This window comes from Pogona vitticeps, chromosome 6 (genome assembly GCF_051106095.1).
Source record: "Pogona vitticeps strain Pit_001003342236 chromosome 6, PviZW2.1, whole genome shotgun sequence".
In the NCBI taxonomy this organism is placed as follows: Eukaryota; Metazoa; Chordata; class Lepidosauria; order Squamata; family Agamidae; genus Pogona; species Pogona vitticeps.
Window position 1 is genome coordinate 90,370,333 of NC_135788.1, and position 20,903 is coordinate 90,391,235.

Genomic DNA, 20,903 nt, shown 5'->3' on the forward strand with positions numbered 1-20,903 from the left:
AGTGAACCAGACTAAGTTAGGGAAATACTTTATGCCTGTGCCTGCCTTGCTGCTCTAATTTAACAAAGCATTCAATGGAGCAGTGTTTATTGAAACAGCGATTTCTGGCCATTACGACTGTGTACAACTTCTTTCTAGTCAATGTAGTCCGCATGAATTTATTTGAAGTACTTGCTGAGTACTTCATGCCTGTGTTTTCTTGAAAATTCTGAATCAGAATATTTCCTACTGTTCTACGTCAACTTAGACCTAGTTAAGCATGTTTCTTTGACTTACATTTAGTAAGCAAATAGTATAGCTTGTGTATTATCTGGGTAGCTAAACTTCTTTGGTTTGATAGTGAAAATTGGCTAACTAAAATGTTTGACAAATTTTACAAGGCAGTGAATTTATAAAAGTAAAAAACTTTTCCATGGGAAAAAATACGTATTATCTGCTTTAATAATTAGTTTCTTTCTGTATTCAGGCCAGAAATTTGACACCTTTCCTTTGTATTTGTTCTCTTTGATGTACAATAGCTCAAAGAGTAAAATACTCTTTCACTAACAGAAATTAATGCAGCAAAACCACTCTGATTTAATTTTTTTGCCGTTTCTACGATTTCAGTCTTCTAAAATCACGAAACCAGAGCAAATCAAGCAAACTGCACACACAACTGAATAGCATCAGCAAAATCCACTGGCAACATTTAATTTAAACTTATTAAGTTTCCTATCTCTGTTTCAGGTTCTGAGGCTCCCTAGGGCTCTCTATTACCCTGGGATCACCACTACTGGAATTGGAACCACAGCAGCTATCTGGCACTGACCTATTATTAGTTTCACTATGAATGGCTCCCTGCCTCTTATCCTGATGCTCCCAAAGGCTTCCCCAGGACAAAAAGAGCCCCGAGGAACCTGGAGCCTGAAATTGGGGTGATAGGAAGTTTTCAATTAGTTTATATAAATCACTTCTGGTGCCAGATTCAGTTTGCACCAGCATTACATCAATAGGATTTTGCCCATTAACTTCCCAATGCCCCCTCAGTCACTACTTCCAATGTCACAATCTACCAGTACCTATAGAAACTTTTCATAAGAAGACTTGCAAATATCCTCCTTTTGTCAACTTACATACATACAACTTACTTCAAAATTAAAAACAAAAACTACAGTCAAATCAAAAGAATTTTCTTGTGGGATCTTGAGCGCAAATTTGCATTCAGCATCATGAAAAATTGTACTGTACTAAACTGAACAAAATAATTAAATATCGTTATTGCTACCTATATTCTCTGGTAGCTGAAACTAATTAAGCTCTTTTAACTGGACTTTGTATTAACTGGTATTTTATTATACTATTTCACCTATGGGAAAATTCATCTAGTGAATATAACTTCTTTAATCTGATTTTTTGCATCAAAGAGTGAGTACTGTAAAAATTAGACCAATTAAATCAAAACATGATTTCTACCTGTCTCAGCCCACTAGCCAGTTTCTGGATGACGTTGTTGCTGTTCTTCATTCTGCAGAATTATGCCACACACGTTACCCAAGATTTTCCTTCAAATAAGTTTACTTTTCCTGTCTGAACTTCAGAGTGCAGAAGCAACTAGGTTCAAAGCCATGACGGGTTCTGTGGTATGGTATTATTTCCCCATATTCAAGTTATTTTTGAGAGGTTACATATGGACAGTTGATTTTCCTAGAACATGAAATTCCCATAAAATGAAAAGATGTGAACTATCCCATCACTCTTTTATGTGTCATCCATTCCCCCCACACCCAACACACTCAATGAGGGGGAGGGACAGCTGTTAAAACAAAGAACTGGAAAAAAACCTGCCTTGATAGGGTGCTTTTGTGTGGTACCAGATCAAGCTGATTACGTGTTATATTTTACTGAATAGTTCATTGTTTACTCTTTGCTTGCTTGCACTCATTTCAGCATATCTATCCTTCAGACTTACCAAAGTACAATCTGCCCCCGCTTTTTAGTGTCAGAGTAAGAAAGCAACAGTAATACTGGACTGTACCACTTTTGACCATCCGGAAGTTAAACACAAAATACTGGCCATTTCATTTCCTTTTTAAAAAGAAAATAAACCATTAACCTTGCATCATGTCTACAGGCATAGTCACCACACACTGAAAACAGATGCCCATACCTACAAGTTCTATGAAACCCTTAAAGAAGATTCACTTATTTAAAATAAACTAAGCAAAGTTAATAGACCACTTACTCTAAAATCAGTATAGAGGCCACATGCATGTGCTCATATACAGAACTCTCACCACTACCATTGGTCATGCCTGGCACACAGTTGTGACAATCTAATCATGATAAGCACTTGTAGAGCCCTTGTCTTTGAATGTCTTTCCAACAAATCCCACTGCTTTCATAAACAAAGAATTCTATGAATTCCAAGTGCTCAAAAATCTCTGTATACCTATATTTAATTAAGCATTTTACTTAAAATCTGGAATCTTATATCATTTTCTTAATGCATAAAGACATATGAACTATTTATCCAAAAGTACTATCCTTTTTTTCCTAACAAAACATACAATCCGTACATTATTCTCTGAATGTGTCGCTGCCTCCTTCCTTTTCCCTTCCCCTCAACCCATGACAGACTAGGAGAGCTAGCTTCATTAGGCCTTTTCAACTATCTCTACCAATGAATGAAAACTGTTAGTAGCTATATAAAAACAGCACTAAACAAAACAAAGCCTGTCCACATCAGCAGCATTAAGATTTGTCTCCAACATGACACAAGACTTCCACTGGTACTCCTAAGCACCTCCCACTTCTCTCATTACCCTCACCCACAGAGACAGGCGCACTCACAGTAAGTGTTCAGGCTCCTCCTCATTTAAAGACCAGCCTCCTTTGGCTAGCTCACCCAACCCAATCTAGCTGGGGAAGGGCAAGAAAGACATACAAAACTCAGTCCAAACCAATGTTCCCCCTTACAGCTCTGTATCTGCTAAGGCCTCAGTACGAGGCACACAGCCTCCTAATTCCTTTTCATCTCCTCCCCTCCAGTGTGATATACAGAAGGGGGGGTGTATCCCTGTTAGTTTGCTCCAATAAATAATTTTGTGCCATTTTTAAGACTAACAAGTTTTATTTGGCATATATTTTCCTAAATTATAATCTGTGAGAAAAAGTCACTTCCTCTGTCTAAACCTCTACACCTTGACTCACAACGGAGGACAATATTCCCATGCAAGGCATACAGGTACACTCAGATAATTTGACTCTTTATCCCACTCTTTATGCCACAAACAGTTCACTAGGATGTCAGAAGGATGACAGCGCTTCAGGTTTTTGTTTGAGCCTTTTGTTAATTTTTTTGCAGGAGAAGGTGGGTCCTGCAAAGGAAAGCTCTCCTATTCACTGAGAAAAACAACAAAATCTGCTTCAAGATGCGTATGTGACCCAACACCTTCTGGACACTTCATTAAATTCATCGATTTTGGAATTTAGGGGGAAAAACACACCCTTCTCCTCCCTCTCCCCCAGTCGACAGTCGTTTTGTGTGTAGTGAAGGAGGGTAACGAATTTTCTTCAACCTCATCTACACGTCTCCCCCAACACCGACTCATTCAAGACAGACACACATACCACAACCCTTCCTCATCTCGCAGATCGGGAAAAAGAAGGAAGAAAATTTCCCCTTCAACGAAATCTAGTCTTCCCTTTCACAATTTAGGCTGACCCCGCTACAATGCAAAACGTCTTTCCCCTCCCCCAAATGGGGGTAAAGGTTTCCCCGAAGGCCAGGCACCCGACGAATGGTCTGCTCACCTCAAACCGGCTCTTGGTGACCCCGTTCATTTCCCTCCTCATGTTGGAGGTCCGGCAGGGGTCGGCTCGGGTGAGACCAGGCCAGGCCGAGCGAAGCCGGGCCAGGCCGAACCGGGCCTGGCCCCCCCACCTCCTCAGCAGCTGCGGCTTCAGTCGCCTGCTTGGCCCGGCGTCCTCCCTTTTCGCCTCGGGCACCGGGTGGGGAGAAGACCGAGCAAGAGAGGTGGAGCCGGGCTGGGAGAAGACGAGTGAGGCGGTCGCCCGCCCTAGACAGCGGAGGGAAGAGGGTAGCTGGCTGGAGGGGTCGGGGTGGGGCGCTTGAAGCTCGGTGGCGTGGGGTGCCTTTCGGTGGGTCAGCTGGAGCCCCCTCCCCCTACTCGCCAGGTTCCGAGTGGGAAAAAGAGGGGGGGAAAGAAAGTCTGGCCTTCCTCCTCAACAACTACTACTACTTCTTCTTCTTCTTCAACCCAAAACAAAAACACTCCGCACCTGCCAGCAACAGGGCCGCTCATTGGATGAGGGCGGCGCAGATCGAAGTGGGAGGGAGGGGAGAGCAGAGGCGGGCGCGCGCCCCCGAGCCCGCGCGCGCGCCTTCCTCCCTGCTCGGAGGCGGCGGCGGGGCGAAGGGGGGGGGGTTGTATTTTTACTCCCGTCGCTGCGGCTGCACGCACGCAAGCTTACAGCCGCCTCCCGACCGCCACCATCCCGCGGTGGGTCTCGGCGCAGGTCAACGCAGGGGCCACCGCGGGCTGATCCTAGACGCCTTTCCCATCCCGTGGAGTGCAGGGGTGCTTGGACCTCCTGGTAATGCGCCCTCGGGGGCATTTCGTCTCCTTTGAGCACTTACGGACGTTTCAGTGGGGCAGGGACGACTTGCTGCAAAGTGGTGTAGGATAGCAGTCTTCATCTCTGCTTAATAAGCTATTAAACAAACGGACTGATCTCAGCCTTTCACTCACTGCTTAGTAGTAGCTGAACTATTAAAGATAGCCCTGGCTTACCTCTGATTAGGAAGGGCCTCCTGTCTTTCGGTTGAGAAGCCCCATCTACCATGCTTTCAGACCGTTATCCAAGAAGAAAGGATGCAAACTTTCAAGTTTTTTATTTTTCATTTAAATTTTTATCCCACCCACTAGAATAAAATGGCCAATGCAAAAAAGTATATAGAATAAAAATTACTTATTCTTTAAGTATTATATAAAATTAGTATATAAATTGTATTAAAAAGTTAGATAGGATCCTTATCTAGATTTTGTTGTCTCCTATAGGTAATACATCAAGTACACTATAGTGCAGTGAGTGAAAAACTAGCCATCGGGGTCCGGGCTCAAATTCTTATAGATTTCTCCAACTGCATAAATCTAGATAGCATTAGGGTATAATCCAAACTTAATAATGTACTCTTGGCAGTTGAGAGCTGATAGAGTAACTTAAGTTGCAAATGCTAAGCTGTCAGGACACAGTAGGATGATGTTAGTCTGCTCATCTGTACAATATAATATATCATATATCATCTGTACAATATAATACAACTACCTTAAAGGAACAGATCAGAGATCATGAACATAAATGCAGCATACCTTTTATATAGTGTACTTACTATTGTTATTGAGCAAAATTATTTTACTTGTTACTTTTTTACTACTGATGACAACTACAAATTTCAAGTAATATTGTTGCCAGAAGCTTACTGCTACTATGGGTGTGGGCTTCAAATTTAATTGATCATGTCTGTATGGGACAGAATATAATGTTTATACAAACCTGTTATTTGGATTTCATTAAATTTTTGTTTTGACTGTTTCTCTTGGAAATAACCACATCTGTTGGCACACATAAAGTAAATGATTCCCAGATAAGTACAAGACACTGCTTTCATTATCATTAGGGCTGCCATTTCCATATACTGTATGATTAAAAAGGCAGGATTTGCAAGTGTTTGCAAATTTAGTTTTAGATACCAAGACTTGATTACAAGTGTATTTGTTTTATTTATCTAATCTGGAAAATAAATTCTTTAGCTAACAAACTAAACTCTGGCATTAATCATATTTTATTTCTTTCAAAGGAAGGTAACAATGTTAGTCCATGGGGGGGGGGATCCAGAGTTGAACATTTTCCTTAAAAAGAACCAAAATGCCACAAAATTGTGAAATTGTGAGAGTTTTCCAGAATTCTTCCTCAAGCTAAATTATACAAAAGGGGAAAAAAGTACTGTACAGACACTCTTCATTGGGTTAGGTAGGTGACTGGAATCATAAACTATTTAGACTCTCTGGCAGTGCAGACTCAGATACTGGTGTGTTTTGTAGATGTCAGTAGAATCATAGAGCTGGAAGGGGCCCCAAGGATCATTGTATCCAACCAATACAGGAACTAGAATACCATTTTATGTCATCTGTGCAATATCCTTCTCATAAGATGCATTTTGTCTGTAGGAAAGAAACTTTTGTGCTGACTCCTATATACTGTACAATTACAGGTATTTGGAAATACCACCATCCCCAGCTTCAGTGGAACTACTTTCTGAGGAGATATGTCTTAAGACTGCACTATAATTTTAACCCCCTTTGAGCTGTTATGGTGAATCAGCAAAAATACACACATTGTATGAAGCTAGAGTACAACTATCCCACAGCCATTCTATGTTGTTAGATGGAAGCTGTGAACTTGATTCTCCCTCCAAGCATGGAAATACAGTAAGATGTTTCTTAGTCTCCGTAACGATGGACCAAGTAATTTAAAAAGAAAGAGGAGGTGGGGGAAATCTATGAGTTACTTGGACTCAGCCATACGACAGATCCCTAGCAAACACAATCGTAGTGAAGGAACCTTTTGGCTGAATCATGACGAATCTTAACACAGCACATTAACATTGGTGGCGATAAGGAATGGAGAGGTAGTGTATCCACACAGCTTAATTCCCCTCACGATTTTCTCGTCATCTTTTACACCTAAACTGATGCCACAGTAACTGATCTCTCCGATTTTTGACTTCGAAAGAAAAACCAAGTTTACAGGATATAAAGGCTTCCCCCAATTCTGGCACAGCACCCCAAGTCGGCTCTCCCTCCCATTCTTTGCCTCCCTAGCGCTCCTCTCTAGGACACCACCGGAAGAAGCTTGTATCCTCCGATTTCCTTTCAAACTTCCGCTTGGTAACTCCTTCGCCCAATCAGCGTGGCGTTCTCGGAGAGACGGGTTCTGATATTTTTCTGGCGGAGAAATTAAGCGTTAATTGATCTGTCAGTGCGACCAGTTATACAGATCGCCGTAATCACACACTAAAAAGCGTAAGAAAAGTATAAACTGACTTTGATCTTTTAAAAATATTTAAGTTTTTTTTTTTGGAGGGGGAAGAAACACACAATTTCTCCGTCAATTAGTTTCTGTGGACTTCAGAAAATACGTTTTGGAAAACATTCCCATTTATTTCTCCACATACCAATTTCTTCTACATTGATTCGATTTTCAGTCTTATAACACAGCAGAGAGAAAAAAATCCCCATACACTTCATTTTTACAGGAGCATTGCTGGTATACTCATGTAGGTTGGGAGAGGAAAACATACCTGTCAGCTCTCTTTTGTGACAGAGCTTTGACCTTTGGGTTTTTAGACAATAGGTACAATTTGGCTAAAAGGGGAGGTATAATGTTCATTGTGTATTCCCGAGTGCTGGTACAGTTCAGTGGATTGAAGTGCTTGGCTGTGGAAGTTGAGTCCAGGAGTTTGAATCTCTTGGTGGGTCTCCTGGGCAAGAGACCAGCTTTGATTATTTGGAGCATCCAGTTTAGGGACGAACTGTATGGTTCCACTGACCCACCAGAAGGAAGCACTGATAAATCACTTAATATTTGATACCAAGAAAACCCGGATTCACCATAAACTGGAAATGATTTACAGTATTGTATCCTTAAACAAGCTATGATTGTATCCTCTACAAGCTATGACCTCATTCTAACATCCTAGCGTTTTTTTTACATATACTATTAATACATTTGCATCACTTTAATATATTCTGGGCTTCTGGGACTTATGAAGCATTTTGCCATCAATTACTTTTCCTTGAGGCAATCTTTCATATAGTCCACACAATTTATTACACTTTGCCTTATTTAGAACACTTTGTAGGCCTCATTTAGACCTGCTTCTTCTGTCTTCTACTTTACTAGGAATAGATTAGCAAGCTTATTTCACTGTAGGAGAGGGTACATATTTTTCAATATGCCAAGGCCCCTATTTACTTTCTCTCTTTGAAAAGAATTACTAACATCATCTGTAGTTAATATAACACTAGTTTTATCAATACATAATCTGAAAGGCAGAAAAAGCTATTAGATAAAGATATTTTTAAAAATGTATCATAAGAACACTTTACACATGGGCTTGGCTGCTGAGAATTGGTAGAATTTAAGGTGCCAGATAGGGCACTCTCTGAAACCTCCCTTAGCTGCAACTTTTAGAAGGCTACAGAAGATATGATTTGAAGATGAGGTAGGGCTAGGGGTTTCAGAATATCTTTGTCCCTCATTTATACACTGAGAGAAATTGAAGCATGGACGGAGATGTTCGGAGGAAAGCTCCAAGTTAGGTATTCAGTTCAATTCAACTGCAGCACTAGCAAGGGGTCTTGGATCCCACTTTGTCCCAAATAAACAGAGAATACAACTTACATAATACTTCCTAGTGGTTATGCATTGCAATGGAACACAATGATAAGCAAGTACTGTATCCCCAAGACTGTACTCATGTCTTACAGAACTTATGCCAACTGTTCAAAAATAATGAATAGGTGTTCATGCGATATTTATCTCCATCTTACTGCAGTCTATAGTCCAGCAATTTCAACCAGTAGTGCAAGTTGTCAGGAACAAATAGAGCATGAACACCTAGTGAGTGTTCTAGAAATGAAAACAAAAAAGGCAATGATTAATTAATACAGCAGCTGGAACACCACAGAGGTGTGGTTAAAACCACATTCCATCTAAAGTGACCTCCAGACTCTGATACTCTAAAAACAGGGTAAATATGTATGAAGCCATAATCTTGTCATACTTCAGACAGAAACTCGCTCTCTTGTATTGTACATTAAATTTCCCTTGAAAAGATACTACTACTACTACTACTACTACTACTACTCAGCATCTACCCACAGCTAGTATTACATCAACAAAAGTCAATGGACAAAATCCTGTTTGCTTAGTTATGACAGTGTAAGCCTTCGGACCAAGAGGGAGAGACTGTAATAGTAAAGACTTGCTGCTGGACTGCCACTAGTGGTCCTCATCCAACTGACAGTGATTTTTTAGTAATAAAAGCTCCCCACCACCAGTGTATGGAAGCTCCAAAGGTTTTTCCCAGAACAAAGGAGAACCCTAGGGTTGAACGGGGTTGAGGTGGGGAATAGAAACATTTCAATTCATTTAAATTATTTCCAATGCCTGGATTGGGTTTATAGCAGTGTAATTATGTGCACAGGTTTTGCCTATTGCAGTACTTGCCTTACAATCAGAACTTCCTCCTCAATTTTCAGTGCATTAATCAATGTGAGACAAGACATTTTTAACAAACAAATTTATTTGCTGGTAAAATCATCATATATTTGTAATACTTTCAAAAAGCTAATAATATATTACACTCCTCCCTTTGCCCGCCAGAAGCAATATTTACAGAACTGTTCACAAAAGTCCACACTATTTACAGGAAAAAAAAATAACTTCTTAATCTATAAGCGGCTCCATCTGAGATTAAAAGGTTTGGCTCCTCCACATTTTCTATTGTTTACTTCATTTTTCCAATACTGAAGGTTGTAAAATATGGTGAAAAATTAAATGCACATTTACACATAAATATATTTTAAAACAGAACATCTGTGTGATACTGACACTAACCAATGCAATTTAACTGAATTACTGACTCTTTCACCCCATTCTTGATGATGGGGTAGAGAACATCAGTCTTGCTAGAAAATTTATTAATTCATACCATGCTTATATGATAGACATATTTCAAAAATATTTTTCACTTCCCAGTAGGGTCTCAGGTTGCAGAACTACATTGAAGTCATCTGTCTCTATCAATAAATGCACAGAGGCATCCCATAGGACACAATGATGATCTGTTCTCCCATGCCATGTAACTAGATACTCAACACGTACAAGAAAGCAATGCCTGTACAGACATACTCCATTCTCCATAATGTGCTGGCACAACATGCTGGTGTGCAAGGACAAAGATGCTATATTCCTATGGGAATCCATTTGCAAATTAGTGTTGCACATATGGTTTTTAAATCAAGTTTAGTTTTTTATTCTAAAGAACCTTTCTGTATAACCCAAAGAATCTGCAGTTAAATTAAGATAACTGTCAACTGAAAAGTGTAACAAAGAAATATTTCACCTTGGGGCTAAAATCTAATCATTCTCAAAAATCTTAATGAGGCCATGGTTCAGGAACCAATCACTTTTTTAATACTGAAGTCTGCTAGGCACCATCAGTACATAAAAAAGCAAGTGTATTTTACTGCTGTCCACAGCATTCGTTCCTGCAAACACTTGCAGCAATTACATGGAAATTAGACAGGATACCAAAAACTCAAAAATATTCATTATGAAGATGTCGCTGATACAAGAAACTTTTCCAAGGTTCTTGAACAGTAAAGACATATTTTGAGAACTGCTTAATAAGTTGCTCAGAACCCCATTTCCTCCCTAATGAAAAGAATACTATGGCACTTATGACAACCAACTGCTGTGCTTTGGACAGAGCCACAATCACATCTCATGATGTGGCTACATTTGTAAGATATGTTACTTTAAAAATCATAAGCCTTGCAAACAATCCCCAGCCAGTCTTTTGCAATCAAAGAAAAAGTCATTTGGTCTGAATATATGCATTCCAGTATCCTGGAAACATTGGGAGCTGGAACACAAGTCAGGGAAATGCCAGTTTGAGCATTTCTATGTCCTTGATATATTACAACAGCCCTCCTCAAGCTGTTTCCCACCAGTTATTTTGGACAACCCAGGCCAATATAGTGCTGGCTGGTAATAATGGTAATCCAATACATCTAGAGAGAACCAGATTAAAGCAGGTTGCTGGTTTTGAAGACATGGCGTGACTTCTCAGGTTGAGAATCCATTGTTGGACAGTTGCACAATTTAAGTTATAACATCCTCTGGGTTATACGGTTAATTTTCACTCAGTCCTGAGGCCGCTGATATGTCCAAGTCTAGATAGCTACTCTGATACTTATACCGTATAGAGCTTGGTATCGTGAAATGTTGCCCCATTCTTTGGAATATGAGAATAATGTACCATGTGAAATTGTGAAAGAACATAAGGGCTCTGCTGTCAAAAAGAGGTCCATTTGCATTATTTGGAAGTTTACACAGTCTTGGCTCATAAGCAAGAACATACAAATAAACAAAATAAATTCAAATGAGGGATGTAAATTCAACATACCACTTGGCTATAGGGAAAGTTGCAAAACATTTCTCTTAACCTCTAAAAAGGGGGGGGGGGAACCTGCCCATATTAGGCTCCTCATCTCCAGTGTGGATTCCTCACTTGTATTAAATAAAAGTACAACTATGAGAAGTCCACATTTCTCTGATCAAATTCTCATCTTTCTTTACAACTCACTTATAACACAGGAGAAATGTAAAATGAAGCAGTTTTTGTAGGTATGAAAAAAGAACATTTTAAAGATGTAGTCAAATAACTAGAAAGGTACAACATGTTTATGTCAAGATGCTTGACAGTTTTGATGAGGGTCTCAAAATGGTGCTAGCTTTTTATCTCGCATTTATATTCAACAAGAAATGGTAGTGAGAACCTTAGGAAAGTGGGGAGATAATCAGGCACTGAATCAATTCCACTTATTTTTATAGTGGAAATACTCCAAGTATGAATAATAAAATGCAACTGAAATTAAACTTTAAATTCTAAAAATGTTAAAATATGCAGCAAAATGGAAATGTTCCTAAAACATTCAGAGAATAATCTGATTCTTCTAAAACACATCAAATGTTTAACATCTGATTTTCAGTTCTGTTGTATAAACCTAGAAGTTGCTATTAGATGGAAGCTGGTGTGTAAGTATACCATGTCCTAGAATTTAAATAATTTTTTATCTACACTAGCCATCAAGAAAATTGTCCAAATCAGAAGATTTGTCCTTAATTTAACCCATTTGGGTGTCGTGCATACTCAAAACTTAGAAAACAGAAAAATAAAATAAATGAAACACCACCATCCCACTGCCACCTTTGCTAGAAATGCTCAGTTTCTTCTCAGGGCAACATCCATGAGATCATCATCTTCCTCCCCAATTGAAAAATCAGGACTAGGCCTGGAGGGCCTGTCTGATGTAAGGATAGCACTGCTTGTCATAGACAGAGACTGTTCAGAAGAGATGGGAGATTTAGACCAGCTTTCCGGCTTAATGCTGTGAGTTTTCTTTTTCTCCCTTTCTTTGTCACGATCCCTGTCTCTGTCCCGATCTTTCACTTTTTTCTTGTCCTTTTTGTGCTTCTTATGCTTTTCTGAGCTGTATTCTGGAAGAGGTCTAATTCCATCATCAGAGCTGGGGCTGTTCTGATAGGATTTCTCTGCTATGGATGATCCTGATTCACTCTCACTGTCAATGTTTTGTGGGGTATATGCCGGAGACTTACTGTGGCTTGGTGAACAGCGCTCATGCTTTGGAGTAGACCCACTTATCAGTGGTGACCCATAGCTTTTAGAAGAGGTCATCTGAGATCTCAAGCCATCCCCACCTCCTTCCCCAGGTTTCTGCAAAGTAACTTTGGCTTTAATGCTAGGAGAGCCACCATCATGTTTGCTGATGATGATCTTGGCTACTCCAGTGCTTCCAACATTCTTTGAATCAGATGTCTTTTTAGAAGATTCAGAAGAACCTCCTGAAACAGAGACTTTGGACTTCTCCTTGTCACTTCTGTCCCGCTTCCCCTGTAATTCACTTCCAGACAAGCTGTGTTTTGAGGACATGGAGTGACTTGAAGAACTAGAAGTTTGAACCATCTGTCCATCCATTGAGTCTTCCCCACCAGGGCCACTAGTGACAACACCATGCTTGAGTTTGTCAATGACAGCAGTCAAAGATGGCTTTTTGTTCCGGCTTGGGGACTTGCCTTTAGAACACCCATGCTGATTCTGAGAAGATGACATGGAAGAGCTGCCAGATGAAAAGGAAGATGAAGATCCAGTTGAAGAAGTTGAAGAAGGGGGTGGCTTCTGGGACATAGAACCGGAGTATCCCATCCCTGAAGAGGACTTCATGCTTGAGCTTGATCCTGTCCCAGACATGTGCGAGCCTCCGGAACCGGAACTAATAGGGGACTTTGCTTTAGACGACGGGGGAGTACCTGGAACGGGTTTCATCGGAGAGGCCAGCTTGTCAGAACCGCCCGAGGGTCTAGAATGAGAAGGAGAAATGTTTGGTTTACTCATGGAAGGGTTCATAAGCGATGAAGGCTTCCCTTGAGGTTTGATCTTGGTACCTCCAGAGCCGCTGCTCAGGCCGTGTTTTGTGATGGGGGAGGACCCAGGCTTGCCCACTGATTGGGTGGAGCTTTTGGACTGACCTGATCCAGAGCCGCCTTGGCCCGAGTAGAGGCTGCTGCTCATCTTGGACCCAGAAGACCCATCCGACTTGCTGCTCTTTATTTTGCCGGAGGTCGATGAGGAAGACGACGAAGACGAGGATGACGATGAGGAGGAGGAAGAGGAGGAGGAGGAATGACTATGATGACTTTTGCTGCTCAAAGAGGAGACTGAGCCACTGCTTGTGTACTGCCCATGGGAGGGTTTGCCAACAGTCACTGTTCCCTTGGGAATTTGGATGGTGATTTTAGGGATGGGAGGAGTGGCTACCCCAGGGGGTGTCTGAGACCTGCCTGAACTTCCAGGAGATTTTGAGCCACCTGTGCTTGCTGGTGGGGTGAAAGGTCTGGTGGATGAACTATGAGAGGGAGATTTGCCTTCTGGCTCCACCTTCCTCCGCTTCTGGACCTTTTCTTTACTCTTCCCATCACTGGATGGGGTGCGGCTGCGTTTTCCACCCTTGCCATCCAGCCCAGGGCCCGTTAAAGAACTCCCAGATCCATTCCCCTCTTTGACCCGCTTCTGTGATTTTTCCTTCCCCAAATCTCCTGTGCTCAGTAAAGGGCTCTGGCTTCCACTATGATGCTCCATAACATCAGAGGCTCCCAGAGCTTTGCTGGCAGCAGTGATAATACTAAAGTCGACTGTGTCCGTTTGGCTACATGCCTTGAACTTACTCTCCCCTCCATCTCCCCCCAGCACTTGCACGCCCAGAGTACTTATCGTTTGTGGTGCAAAGCCCTTGAAGTCGTCAGCGTCTCCGCTCTGGCTGCTATCATCAAAATATTCTTCTCCAAAACCACTTTGGCTCTGGCTGTTCAGGAGATCAGGGTTGAAATCAACGCCATCAGGGAAAAACTGATTAGAAGAGTCACTATTTGGGCTCACAGTGGCGTCAGCAATCAGATCAGCTGGATCAGTGTATGGGTTGTCACTGGTGTTTGACTGAAAGACATCAGGATCAAACAGGGCGCTTTGGGAATGTCCTGAACTGGATGAGTCTCTTACTGGTGTCCCAATAGGAGGGCAATCTTCACTCGTGCTTGGCAGCTTGGATGCTTCTTCTGCAATGTCAGACAGGATATCTGTGACATCAGCACCAATACTGTCTGAACTGGAGAGCCGGACAATCCTCTGAATACTGGGCTGGACATGAGGCATAGACTGTGGATAGGCTGTTGGTGGAGTGCTGCACTGACTGGGTGCTGGAGTAATATGGGGAGTATCTAAAGTGTCAGTTGTCATATTAACATCAAAGATGGGATTCTGGGAATCAACGTCCATGGAAAACAGTTCTCTCTGGAAATCATCTTCAGTCTGATGTTTGGGTTTGTCCACAAGGACACGTGATTTTTTCTTCTTCTGTTTGTTCCCACTTGGCCCCATTTCCATCCTTGGAGAGCCAGAAGAAGAATTCTGTCTCTCTAGAGGACTGCTCCCATAGAGAGTTGAGAAGTCTTGAGCTGGATTGTCCTTCAAGAGGTTCATGAGCATCGGGTGGTTCTTGGTGTTGCTTGCAGGAGATGACACAGGAGGTGGTGTGTGGTGTGGAGGAGTGGGACTGGACCCGATGGTGGAGCCTACGTTGCCTGTGATTTGTAGCAAGCTTGTAAGAATGGGGTTCTGTGACACTTTGCTGAAGTCTTCCCCATGGTTCACAGAATCATGACGCTCTTTTATGCCCATACTCATTGTGAACAAGGTGGAGATAGGACCGCCAGGGAATGTGCTGGTTGGGGTGGTGGTGCCACTCATTGGGTTGTTTCCGGTGGTCATGCCATAACCTGGGCTGCTGGCTGGAGGCAGGTTCTTTTTCACCATATCTTCAACTGTCTCAGCAATAAGTGACAGGGCTGGTGTGTCTGCTTGGATGGTCTCAGCTTTTCTCCGGATAGCTCTCATGGTCACAGGAATTGACATGCATCTAAAAGACACAATGTATAAGAAGACCTGTTTAGTACCAACTTGCCTGCAGTAATTTCCCCATACATATTCAAAGTTGTATACATCATAAAAAATGTACAGTACACAGTGCAGAGTTCTCCACAATTATATAGCCTTATTTTTGTATCTCCCACAGAAGTTAGCTACTATGTACAGGAATACGTAGTCCTATTCTTTCTAGACAAAAGGATGAAGGGTACCATGTAAACATTTTAAATGAATTTTTAAAAAGCATTTATTGTTCTTAACATAGGGCACTTGCATCCTGAGAAACAGAATGATACCCTATTGTACTATTATTTTCTAAGTATCTACTCCTACATACTCCGTTTCTCATCCAAGGAACAGAATAAAATTAAAGCATATTAAGCATTTGTTGAAGTAAGTTAAATGAACCTGGGCTAAGAGACTTAATAAAATGTACCACAACCTTTTTGAAGATTTTAAACTGAAAAACTAACTTAAAGTTACAGGAAAAAGTACAGAATATACAGATTGAAATACTTCTTGTTTTATCTACATGAGGACAATTTTTTCTCATCAGATTCTAAGCTCAGAACAAATATTTACAAAATATCTATAGAATATATCTATTCCTTTTTCTTATGCCACTTCTCTGAGAACTGAGAAGGCACATAAGGCAGGAAACATTTAAGACCCATTTCAGTTCTACGTTACAAATGATATATTTCCCTCATTTTATCATTTCATGTAGGTAAAAGCATGCACAACGTTCATGTATCACCATCAGTGCAAAACACGTCTACTTCATTGTGCAGACAGGAATTGGCCAGCCACAGCCAAATACAAATAGTGAAATATAAAATGCATGCATTGTTCACATAAGGCTGCATATATTTTCCACACTGTTTTCTACACAGAAATGAAACTTCGAAAGAAAATCCCCCACAAAGTATATGAAAATGGCCAGACTTCTGCTGTTGGAGGGTAGAAAATAGCATTAATGGTTAAAAAAAAGGGCAGGGCTTTCCCAACTTTGATGTGCAACAGCAAACCCAAGATAAATTAGTGGTTTCCAAACAGCTGACTTCTCAGCTGTAAAAAATAAGGGCCACCTCCTGTAAGAGCAAGACAGCAGAATGAGAACTGGCAGGCAGTATGGCACTTTCCAGTGTGTGAAAACCCAACCTATTTTCAGGTCCATGTATAGAGCATGAGAAGCCGGGGGGCGAATAAATTGATGTTTTTAATACAAGACCACAGATCATCATGGAGATTACTAGTTAGAAATGACAGTATGAATTCAGAAATGAAAACAGCTTTGGATTGATCCTGCCTGGCAATGTCACTACAGTATCAAATGTCAGGTTTCTGGTTTTGAACCTTTGAAGCAATCAGGCAAAACAAACTCAGGATTTCATTGCTACAGGAGGAAGTCAGGGCAGACTTCCTCACCTCTAGTGAGACACAGGTTCTTATTACTGAGATGTTCTGGTGTCACTATTAGTTCCATAAAAGCAGAATGTAAGAAATAAGAAAATAAGAACACAAATGGCAAAAAAGCAAGTCCACTCTTATAAATTTCCACTTAAGTACACTTCTAAATGTGCTTATGCATATACCACAGTCTCCAAATATGAGTTTTTATTTTCCTTAAGAAGCATGACATACCTTTGGACAACTTTAGCAATGAAGTCATCTGTGCAGATGAGTGCATCGGAGAGGCCTTTATATAATTTGCAATTCACATGCGTAGAATCTTGCACATCCATTACCACTGAAAGAAAAAGTTTCACAAAGACAGTCATAAACTTAGAAATGGTTACCTTCATCCAATTACAGTTTATATACTTACATTTTATCTGACACCACACTACTCCAAAAACTCACCACAAACCAAGGAGTCGTTCACAGGATGCTGAAAAGACACACTGAAGCAGGAGTCCGACAAAGGGCAGACTTCAAACTGGAGGATGCCAGGAGAATCTGAAAACACAGAAGAACCTACTTAATATAGCAAATACCTGTTGTAGAATATCCATGGATTCAGAAATTATGTTCTTTCCATCTGGTTGAAGAAAGGCATTCCTGCTACAACTAAACTCCAGAGATGGGGACTCAAGTAGTGGGATTCACTGTCAGGCTGGACTTAGGATGCACTCGGGGTTTCATTTCAATGATTTGGATTCAACTCATGACTGAAACCATCCACCCTGTCTTTTTTTGGGGGGAGGAGGAAAGCTTGCTTTTAATAGGGACGGACTTGAGGTTTGGGACTTGGTACCAAAGACTCAGAACCAAAGACTTGTCAATGTCCCTGCTAAATTCAAGGACATCAAAGCCACCATAATAATTTTTGCAGCTCAGCTATGTAGAAAAAGCTGGACTTGGAGAAAAAAATAGTTGGTAAGAATATTGCCTCTCTTGGCATATGCATGTTGTATTTTGGGAAGCTCAGCCTTAAATCACTCAGCCCATGGTAGTAAAAAGTGAGCAGGATTTGATATGATTAAAGTCATTCCCTATCTGGGCAATATACAAGTGCTGCTGAATAGCAGATGAATCGTTAGCACAATTTATCTATACACTAAGTACTATAATTAGAGATGGGGTATTCATATATGAATACAAATATCATCATACAGGTGGCATTAATGAGGGTCCAGCCAGTCAACTCACTGATCCACTGCGGATGCAGACGGTGCGATTCTACGAGTGGCACCGCAGCGCATGATCCACTTGCCACTCTTCGACCTTGCGGCAAGGTTTGAACTCTTGCCTCCTGCCAGGAGTAGCGAGCAGATCATGGGCTGCAGTGCCATTCATAGAATCACACCATCTGTGTCTGCAGCAGATCGGTGAGTGGACCACGCGGTCCCATGGGGCTGGACCCTCGTTAACACCACCTGTGTGAGGATATTTGTATATGAATACCCCCATCTCTAATTATAATAAAGAGCTCTTACAAAAGGGAACAGAATACATTCCTAAGTAAACAGATCTACAGCCATCCAGCAGCTTCTCAGGGATTTCCAGATAGAACACAGACATACATGTTCCCACCTGCTGCCTTCCCCATGAATCTGCCCAGTTCCCCCTGTGGGGCACACACTCAGTTCAATCAACTAATTAGGTTGCCTTTGTTACATATGTATGCACATGCACTAAACACCTTTTTCTTTAACAGATGGTGAGAATCATGTAAAGAAATCTAAGAAGCTGAGTTTAAATTGCTGTTTATTTTTTATTAATTCTCAATTTCATCACTTCTGTTCCATTTACTGACCCTGACCAATCTAGTAACTATCAAATAGAACAATAATCCCATGGAGATCAGAATAAAGTGTCCAGCCTTATTCTTATTCGATTTTGGTAATTCCTCTTCTGAAGATGTAGGGCACTTTTTATTCTTTACGTTTATGGATGTGCTCTAACTCTGGCTTTGAACTTAGTATCATTTAGGCAGAAATATTTCACATTTATCAAGGTGTGGTATGATGGCCCCTCCCATTGACTTTTGAACAGAAAAACACAAGTTCAAAGTAAAAAAACATCATGGGATTAGGTGGTTCATTATCTCAGTATTACCTATTTCACAACTTCTCTGAGGATTAAATACTATTAAGAAAGTGTGGGATAAAATGTGGAACATACATGTCTATATATATAAAAATGTGACCCAGTTTTACCTGTTTTTATTTGAAATAATGCACTGTTCTTAAATGTTCAAGCTACATTCCTAACAACTCTGCTTATAATGGTTTTTCATGAGTTATGGTAACAAATGCAGGCATATACGGAATGGAAAATATCTAGTATTAAAACAGGTGTGGGGAATGCCTGGGCATCCAAATGTTATTCAATTGAAATACTCATCAACCCTAGTCAGCAAACCAGCATTTCGGGGGGGGGGGGGGGAGAGGAAAGTCTGAATCCCTCAATATTTGAAGAGCCACATATTTCCCACTCTTGCAATTATAGCAGTATCACAACGTATTTATAGGAAATACTTCTTAATTGGCAGAAAGGCTGATGTTCGAAGAGTGGTAGATTTATAACTTTATTTCAGTGTTCCCGGAACAATCATAAATACATGTAAGTAACCATTTTGCCTGAAAAGCATCTGTCTCTCTAAGAGGCAGCCTTCTAACTTAATGGATCTGTGGCCCAAATAAACACATTACTGAATTTGTTCTTCATCTTTCATTCTCTGGAATGAACACACCGGCAATATTTATTTATTTGATTTATATCCTGCCCATCTGATATATTCTACCACTCTGGGCGGCAACCGTATATATCAAGTTATAACATAGATTATTGAGACAAATGTCTTTCAAAGCACTCTAGTAAGTGTCTTGTGGACAAAACTCACCTTCTTTCAAGACTGTTCGCTTGACACAGCTGCCTATCAGTGTGTTATAGGCCACCTGATGCCTGATCATATTGAGGATGAGAGGAACTCGACTAGGGTGGTGAAAAGCTATTTTGCTAAGGAGAGTTCCTTGAAGACTTCGCCCATCTGGCAAGGGGGCATCTTTGTTGAGGAAGTAGCAGTGCTGCTGTCCTGGCAGGGCCTGATGTGAAAAAAACATACCGTCTCACATTCTCTGCAAGAAGATTCATGCATGCTTATACAGTCAGTAGATGTATACTTAACCACTTGTGCATTTTTAAAAATAATGTAGGTTTGCTCTACAAAAATAATGATACCCCACATTTCTTCTTTTTGGCAGATCTCATTTACTGTTAATAATATACAGTTCCTTCAGCAAATACTCCTCACATTAATTCCAGTACAAGTATGAGTGCATTCACCTTGCCCTTATGAAGGGAAAATGGGTATCTTTAAAGTCTCTTTAAAGTCCAAGTTGGATGCATGCCCACCACAAATGTAATGATGTACACCACTGGTTCTTAACCTTGGGTTACTCAGGAGTTGTGGACTGCAACTCCCAGAAGCCTTCACCACCAACTGTGCTGGCTGGGGTTTCTGGGAGTTGCAGTTCAAAAACATCCGAGTAACAAAGGTTAAGAACCACTGATGTACACCACAGAACATGTGTTTCTATAGTCAAATCCCATCCATTTTAATCATAACTGGAAAAGCTATGTACAATTGTATATGCACACAGATAGACTCAGAGAGTCTTATGGTTTAATTTCTCAATTTGTTTAACTTACAGCATAAAAGCGCATACTGTGGTTTAAAGGTGCAGAGTCATCCTCCTTGGATAGCTCAAATTGAGTGATGAGTTCATATAAAGGGACGTATGTCGGAGGGGAGTCAAATAACGGGATGCCTGCAGACAGAGAGAGAAAAACCATGAGTACCAACCCAGATCCTGTCATCTTGTGACAAACAAAAATAACTGTTGCCACATCTTACATCTGTAACTGCAGAATCATTCTGAATGTCTGAAGCACAACCTTATGGGTGAAAACAATTACCTAGTAGGCACTGCACCCAGTGACATACAGAGAAGTAGCAGCTAAATAGTGAAATACTAAATGCATCTATAGAAAATATGCATTCCCTCTTTTGCTACCATACCTACTACCCCAGGTTAAAATCAAG

General features: G+C 40.9%; 2 protein-coding genes across 3 annotated transcripts in view; both read right to left on the reverse strand.

Annotated features, from left to right (window-relative positions):
* The window catches only part of FBXL20 (F-box and leucine rich repeat protein 20), a 101,362-nt gene extending 97,385 nt beyond the window's left edge, over positions 1–3,977 (reverse strand). The window contains exon 1 of one of the 2 annotated variants that reach the window (XM_020799243.3): positions 3,793–3,977. In XM_020799243.3, coding sequence (XP_020654902.1) covers positions 3,793–3,834 — 42 coding nt within the window. In that variant the 5' untranslated portion in view covers positions 3,835–3,977. The remainder of the gene's footprint in view (positions 1–3,792) is intronic. The other variant, XM_020799245.3, reaches the window with a different exon arrangement.
* Positions 3,978–9,352: 5,375 nt separating this feature from the next.
* MED1 (mediator complex subunit 1) overlaps positions 9,353–20,903 on the reverse strand; it is a 34,891-nt gene continuing 23,340 nt past the window's right edge. The window contains exons 13-17 of the mRNA XM_020799257.3: positions 20,510–20,628; positions 19,701–19,902; positions 17,216–17,311; positions 16,997–17,102; positions 9,353–15,344 (exon numbers count right to left, since the gene is read on the reverse strand). Of these exons, the coding sequence (XP_020654916.3) occupies positions 12,077–15,344; positions 16,997–17,102; positions 17,216–17,311; positions 19,701–19,902; positions 20,510–20,628 (3,791 nt within the window). The 3' untranslated portion in view covers positions 9,353–12,076. The remainder of the gene's footprint in view (positions 15,345–16,996; positions 17,103–17,215; positions 17,312–19,700; positions 19,903–20,509; positions 20,629–20,903) is intronic.